Genomic DNA, 8202 nt, shown 5'->3' on the forward strand with positions numbered 1-8202 from the left:
GGGGCGCGGGGCGCGGGGCGCGGGGCGCTCACCGGTGGCCTTGCGCCAGGAGGCCAGCGCGGCGGCGACGTCGTTGAACTCGTCGAGCTGCGTGGCGCCGAGCAGCTCGTAGGCGTCGGCGCGGCGCGACGCGCTGTAGGGCGCCGCGCCCAGCAGCAGCGCCACGATGGGCTCGGCGCCCTTGAGGCAGGCCGTGCGCAGCGCGTCGTCGCCCGCGCGCGAGGCCACGTGCGGCGAGGCGCCGTGGCGCAGCAGCAGCGCGGCCGTCTCCAGGCGGTGCTCCTGGATGGCGTAGTGCAGCGCCGTCTTGTGCTGCATGTCGCGCGCGTCCACGGCGGCGCCGCGCGCCAGCAGCAGCGCGCACAGGCGCGCCGACTGCACCGAGTTGATGAGGCACGTGCCGCCGTTGTGGTTGGGCCGGTGGATGTCGGCGCCGCGCGCCACCAGGAACTCCACCACGTCGATGTGCGTCATGAAGCAGGCCGAGCGCACCGGCGTGGAGCCCGAGTCCGAGCCGGCGTTCAGGTCGGCGCCCGCGTCCGCCAGCACGCGCAGCACCTGCGCCCGCACGCGGCGCGCGTTTCATTCAGGGAATCACTTTCAGAACGATAATTCAGAACGCGCAAACTCGCTACCAGTTTGTAGAGTTCACGATAGGTCGACGCAAATTACACGAAGCTTGTAAAATAATTTTATTATTTCGTGTAATAGAAAACTTTAAAAATACTTACTGTAATAACTTTTTTTATTATTATTTATCTTCTTTTCTTTATAATTATGTAACAGTTTTTCCTCAATTAAGACTCGGCTCTCTCAAATGGCCTCTCAATAGGCCCTCACGATAGCCTAATTCTATCGAAAATTCTTCCACTACTAACCTCTACAAAAGTTTTTCACATGTTATAATTTATTTGTAGAATCATTTTTCCTCTTAATTGGTGTTGTACCGAATAATGGTTTAGAAAAAACACTCTTAAATACAACCACCTTTTCCTATTTAACTTCAAACGAAAAGACTGAAGATGCAATGACTGCTCTGCGTGAGCACAATGTACAATAATATAGAGGAACCTCGAGGCGGCCGGCGACGGCGGCGCACCAGAGCGGCGTGACGGAGTGCGAGGAGCGGTCGTCGGGCACCTCGTACACGCCGCGCTGCTCCAGGTCGGCGGCGCACACGTGCACCAGGTACTCCACCAGCTCGGCGTTGCCGCGCCGGCACGCCACGAACAGCGGCGCGCACCCGTCGCGCGTGCGGCTCACCAGCGCGCGCCGCTCCTCCGGCCGCAGTCTGCAAACAAATAAAACACATGAAAGTAAAAGAAATCGTTATCCTTACATTTGAATATACCTTATACAATATCAACCCTCATATTTATGTTTGTTATAACAAAAATATTTACATAACATGTTTAATTTGGTTTGTATACCATAATACACATACATTACACTATTTTTTACTAAGATGAATAAGAATTACATATTTGAATTTGAACATCAACCCTCCTACTATCCTACTTCCTATCCTATCCTATCCTACCAATCCTACTAATACGACTAATATTATAAAAGGATATCCTACTATTGTACTTTCCTACTAATATTATAATGGTGAAAGTTTGTAAGGATGTGTGTGTTTGTTGCTCTTTCACACAAAAGCTACTAAACCAATTGCCATGAAATTTGGTACTTAGATAGCGGGAAAACTGGAATAACATATAGGCTTTTTATCCCAATATTCCTATGGGATACGAACTTACGGATGAAACCGCGTGGCACAGCTAGACAATATAAGAATGAATTAATCCCCCTACTGAATATCATGTAAAAAGCAGTTTTGGTGGAGAATTTGTTATTTTAATCTACTATAAGATACATCCATTGCTGGCAATACAGTCTTTTTTAATGCAGACAGCAGAGCAGTTTTTCATATCAGGACAACATAGACTATGACATTCAAATCTATACAAGCAAGAACATTTTGAGTAACAATGACAAGGTGCTAAATTAAGATTTGGAACAAAGTCAAGGCAGGTATACTCTTATCTCGAATATCTTTTCCGAATTTTCACTGTAGGAGTCAAGCATACTTGGGCACGAATTGGGCCAGCTCGAACAGGGGAAGTACCACACCCCCACAGAAAACCGGCGTGAAATAATAGCATGCTATTGTGTTTCATATGGTGAGTGGGGGAGCCGGAGGCCCATATCCTTTTCTTTACCCTTCTCAGTCCTTTCCTTTATTCCTCTTTTCAATTCTATCCTAATCCCTTCCCAATTAAAGACGGCAATATATTTGTATAGGTGAAAGGTCTGCAATTGAAATGACGCCTATCCAAATGTTCGTGGGCGGTGGTAACGCTATGATCAAGCAACCCACCAGCTCCATTGCCGACTATGGCATAAAAAAATTCTTATGTTCAATTGACAGAGAAATGAGTACCCAGTGAGTTTTTACAGAAACAGATAAACAAAGTGATAATTGGGAATTGTGTGTCAATAGTTTAAATTTTATATAAGGATCATTTATCTAATATTATGTCTCAATAGAACAGATGAGAAATGTTTTGTTCATAAAAATGACAAAGAGATAGTGGGTATTAATTAAGAGTTGACGGTGCTCAAAGCTCACCTCTCGAGCGTGGTTCGCACTTTTGCGGAGAGCCGTGCGCCCGGCGCGCTGTGCTTGCACTCCTGCATGAGCTCGTTGAACACCAAGTCATACTGCGGCGAGTCGACCCCGCTTTTATCGCCTATCTCGTCTTCCCACATCTTGTCGCCGCACATCCACCTTTGCCCGACGTTTTATTCCACTTCTACTTTTTACAAAACCATAACTAAAAACAAAGAAAACAGGTTCTCAGTCTAGGACGACTACAGAATGAATTCGCTCATGCGCTGCACATCGTATCAATATTTATATTTAAGTGTGCAGAAATGCAGTATCGAACAAGAGATCCAATTAATCTATTTATGATATCTTAACTACGTAATAACTTTTATTTGCGTTGTGCTCTATTCAAGCAACGAGACAAATATATCATTTCCACTATAAACAATTATTCGTCTTTGATCATATTCTGCACATTAAAATACATAAACAATAAGTAGTAGCAACTCAAGTACTCGCATCAAATAACAATCCGATAATGACAATTGACATTTGTGAATTGACAGGTGACTTGTTTATAAAGACAGTTACAATTTATTCAGACACGCTAGACATGTCCTTACTATTAGTAGTAATTTAAATTATATTAGTATAATAAATGCGAACGTTTGTAAGGATGTATGTGTGTTTGTCGCTCTTTCATTTTACATGTTAAGTGTAATAGGAAATACATATAAATGTTAAATTACCATACAATATCTATATGTATCCGTTCTGTCATTGTTCTACAATTTACAGGGAAAGAGTGTCAATTCATGACGATTTACTTACGAAAATGGATAACGTTTATGATTAAAGTGATTTCTTTTGTTTTTTTTTTCAAGACCTGCAATCAGTCGCCAGACTATAAGCAGATGAGGTGATTTAGGATTTCAATTATGTAGGCGACGAGACCTGTGCCTCGTCTGCCTCTTAGAATACATCCTTCCTTTTCAGCCTTTTGCCGTACAGGAAGGGTTTATGAGTTCGTAGGCAAGGGTAAGGCATCGCCTGTCATGTAACCCCAATCGGGTTACATGACGGGCGATCAGCGTATTTCTTTTTATATTTCTCTATTTCTTCTTGTACAGTCGGAACATTTAAATATTGATGAATCTCCACATTTTTGGAAAACCTGGGGGCTCTTGTGATAGTACGCAGGATGTGATACTGGATACGTTGAATGCACATTATGTTGCTATTACTGGCGGTTCCCCATAGGAGAACACAATAGGTCCAGATGGGTTTTAAAACTGTGTTGTAAATTAGGAGCTTATTATCGACGAATACGACTGAATTTCTGCTCATAAGCCAGGATAGGTTACGAAATATATAATTTATTTAGTCTCGTTTCTTCTTTATATGGAGAGCCCAGGTGAGTCTCCGGTCCCACCAAAAGCCCAAGTACTTAATATATTCACTACCAGGTAGCATATCATCGTCAAATTTACTGGAGGGTAGTTTCCTCTTCTTAGAGTAAACGTAATGTGGGTCGATTTCTGTGGGCTTGCACGAATTCGCCACTTCCTCATCCATGCGTAGGTCTTATCGAGAAGGCGTTGGAGTTTGTTTCTAGCCTCTGTTTGGAGGTCATCTCTAGCGAGATACGCTACATCGTCTGCGTATGTTGCAACAGCGACGTCTCTAGCTACAGGTAAGTCTGCAGTAAATATGAGAACCAGGCCGAGGACTGAGCCCTGCGGAACGCCTGCATTTATTTGACGGAGCGAAGATCTGTCCTCTTTTTGTTTCACTCGAAAAAGCCTTCCTTCGAGGTAGGACTGGATGATGAGATAAAGTGAGTGTGGAAGATGTTGTTTCACTTTACACATTAATCCCTTGTGACATACTCTGTCAAATCGCTCGCGGTCGCTTGTTGGATATCGAGAAATGCTGCAGAGCAGTATTGGTTCTTTTCAAAGCAGCTTCTTATCTCTCGATGAACTCGGTGAATTTGCTCTGTGGTCGAGTGATGTTTACGAAATCCAAATTAATGACCGGGAATAAGTTCGCAGTTGTCCATATGTTGTTTCAAGCGAACTACAAAGATCTTCTCCCATAATTTTGAGAGAATCGGTGTTAGACTAATTGGACGGTACGAAGCAGCCTCGTGGGGAAATTTTCCAGATCATGATAATTTCTGAAATTTTCCGTATCTTGGGAAAGTGACCTATATGATAGATGATAGTCTAAGAATTGCATTGAATAAAGCGGCTAGGAATGTAATACACTTACGTTACGAGGTACGTTACGTACGAGGTAGATTTTTTAAAATTTTTGGCGTGATTAAGTCAAAACCAGGGGCCTTAGTGGAATCCAGTTGTCTTATTTCACAAGCGATTTCTTTTGGTGAAGTGGGTATAAGTGGTAAGCAGAGCTGAAGATCGTGACAGAGTATATTGTTCACGTCGGGTTCATCGCTACCATCATTCGGCTTGAAGACATTCTCCAGATGATTTGCAAATACTTCTGCTTTTTCAGCGTCGGTTCGCGCCCATGAATTTGAGAATTTGAGTGTTCTTGTGGCCTTTTGTTGGTTTTGATAGCTTTCCAAAGCGAAACATCACCCTTACCCGTATTGAGTGAGTGTTTTTGGATTAATTTTGGTTGAAGTTTTTTAGTTAGATTCGTTCATATTTGTTCCCACGAGTTGGGTCGGCTTATACGGTCGCTTACAGGGTGACGATGTCAGCCTGTCACATCGAGGTTGGTGCTAAGAACTCGAGTCCCTCCAGCCATTCATCCTTTCGGCACAGTCCTCACCTTAGGATTAGGGTAATTATTTTAAAGAGATTTTCTTTCTCGCAGTCCAGGTGATGAAGCCCAGGCCCCCAGTCTCATGAAACATGACCATAAAGACCGGGTTGTTGAGGTCATTTCCTACCATCAACAGATACAAGCTGGTTAGGCTCGCTAATTCAGGTTAATTTCCGCCGCCCGAAACTCGGCGTTTGCTCATTTGGCACCACCTGGGGGACACGTGTAGGGTGGGTCTTCGATGGACATGATGGTAAGTCCTACGGACGCGAGCAACATTGCCCCCCAAAGTGAATATCTGGTGTGCATTTTCTGCTGCTTTATAAAATTGATGATTTGAAATTTGATAGTTGGCAGCACTGCAAACACCGGTTTTTATTCTGTTGTCTGCAACGCTTTTTTGTTTTGACTTTTGACTTTTGAGTGACAACTTATTGCGCGAAAGTAATATTTTGAATGAAAGATTTTAAAAACCTTTTACCCACAATATTTTGAAATATTGACGTTCGAGTACATAATACGTATTATGGTTAATTGAGTGGCTGTTATAATTTATGATTTGAATTATCATATAAATCTCTAGTTATGTCTGATGATGATTATGATGATGAACTACCCCAAATCTTAGTCAATAGTTCGTGCCGTGATTCAGTATGCACTTGTAAATTTTTATCTATCTAGTAATATAATGAGTCGATTACTATATGACCAATACCGTAATATATTGCAGAACGACTTCAGCATGCCAACGGCAGATGTGCTGGCATCACAACGCGCACGCGAAGAAGAATGTGAGGCAGAGCTCCGCCAGCTGCGATCGCAGTATGAGAAGCAATTCGTCAGACTCACCAGCACCGAATCGAGCAGCTCGGAGAGCGAAGGCTCACTCGCGGCGGCGGTGGACGCGCTCAGTGTCGTCTCATGGCCCACCGACTTGCCACCCACCGCTGCAGATTTAGTCTATTTACTAGCTACCAACCTCGCTACATATAATACAGAATTCCTTCCATCCTATCTTGAGATATTACAGACTAGCAATGAGGACTTGATTAGAATAGCTACCAATGAAGTGAGTACATGTCATAATATATTAATTGAAATATTTTAAAACATGTAAGAGTAATATTTCAACTTAGAGGAGTAAGTGACATGTGATATTAAAAAATTTTTAATCCATGGGCATTGCAGATAGCAGAAACCATAGAGTGTATACTGGTGGACATGCTGGAATGTAATAAACAAAGAAGTGATGTTGAGATTGTGGTCATGACTAGCTGGCTGTGGGCGGCAAGCATGTGGAGGTCTCCTCGGGTACCGGGCTTGAGAAGGTTGCTGCAGGCAATGCTTGCTCTAGCCACACCACATCAGGTGCAATCTACATATAAATTATTTCAACATATTATTTATTGGGTTATTCTTCCTGTCTTTGTTTGCCCATTACTAAAAGCATGTAATTTTTTATGAATTGTATGTTTCTAGGGTTTGAACTTAGGGGCATATTTTATTTTAATTATTATATTAATATTTATTTATTAAAATTGAATTTACATAACATATAATAACAATCTTGTTGGGCTTATTACTATTCACTTTGGTTTTGTGTAAAGGTTGCACAAAAATTAGAATGTGTACAATTATTGCAGAAAATAAAGTAAAGTAAATTACAATTTAAATTAAAAAAACAAGATCTGCCATCTTTTTTAAACTGATTGATAAACTCCTATGAAACATAATACAATCATATATTCCTAATCACTGTTTAAAATGATTTATCAACCAACTTCAGTAAAAGGAGAAAGTTATCAATTCAAAGTATTTGCTTTGTTACCTCAGATAGTATAGTATTATGTTATCTGTGCTCATACCTCATTTTTTAAGGATGAACCTATTTATGTGATCCTTTTTTTATATTTGTAATCTGGTGGCTTCCATGTGGTTCTATTTTAATTATGTCTAGTTCTGACAATTCAAAGGTTGTTTAGTTGTTTGTCAAAAACAAGAATTATTTGAAATCAAACTCGATGGTTTTGAAAACATTTTTAGATGAATTATTAGATTCGAGATTCTTATTTTTATAACAGGTGTATTGTAGAAACTAATAAGTTTATAAGTGTTTTACTGCGTTAAATGTAGCTCACAGTATATCAACACGAATTATAATACAATGTTATAATTCTAAAATGACATGGTGTATGTCAGGTGGAGCAGGTGGCGGGCGCGGTGTGCGCGGCGGGCGCGGCGCTGCGCTGCGCCGGCGCGCTGGTGCGGGCGGCGGACGCGGCCGCGCCGCACGCGCTCTCCGCCCGCGCGCGCGCCGCCGCGCTGCGCCTGCTCGCCCCGCCGCCCCCGCCGTCCCCGCCGTCCGCACACCAGGTGAGTGATCCCACATGTAGCAGGCTTTGTGCCTATATGTGTTCTGTGCCTTTGTGTATGTCATGAAATATACATTCGTATTGTGGCTCATAAAAATTTACAGGCCGAGTTAGTCACTCAGTATAATATTTTGTAGCTTTTATAGTATTAAGAGCCGAAACATATTTGTAAAGCTAGCTTTGAAACACCGGGAGACTCTCGGCGCGCACAGCGCTACAGCGAAACTGTTGACTGTCGATCAGGCTGCAGACGAGGACGAGTCGTCGGTGCAGCACGTGTGCGCGCGGCTGAGCGGCGCGTGGCGCGGCCTGTCGGCGGGCGAGCGGCTGGCCGCGCTGCAGCTGGCGGGGCGCGCGCGCTGGCCGGGCGGGGGCGCGGCGGGCGCGGCGGGGGCGGAGCGGGCGGCGGGGGCGGAGCGGGCG

The 8202-nt window shown here is 43.5% G+C and overlaps 1 protein-coding gene across 1 annotated transcript in view; it reads right to left on the reverse strand.

The window, feature by feature from the left end:
• LOC119837864 (protein fem-1 homolog CG6966) overlaps positions 1-3141 on the reverse strand; it is a 5340-nt gene extending 2199 nt beyond the window's left edge. Inside the window, exons 1-3 of the mRNA XM_038363644.1 lie at positions 2633-3141; positions 1072-1291; positions 27-558 (exon numbers count right to left, since the gene is read on the reverse strand). Coding sequence (XP_038219572.1) covers positions 27-558; positions 1072-1291; positions 2633-2787 — 907 coding nt within the window. The 5' untranslated portion in view covers positions 2788-3141. The remainder of the gene's footprint in view (positions 1-26; positions 559-1071; positions 1292-2632) is intronic.
• Between the last annotated feature and the right edge of the window lie 5061 nt (positions 3142-8202).

Source organism: Zerene cesonia, chromosome 29 (genome assembly GCF_012273895.1).
Source record: "Zerene cesonia ecotype Mississippi chromosome 29, Zerene_cesonia_1.1, whole genome shotgun sequence".
NCBI lineage: Eukaryota > Metazoa > Arthropoda > Insecta > Lepidoptera > Pieridae > Zerene > Zerene cesonia.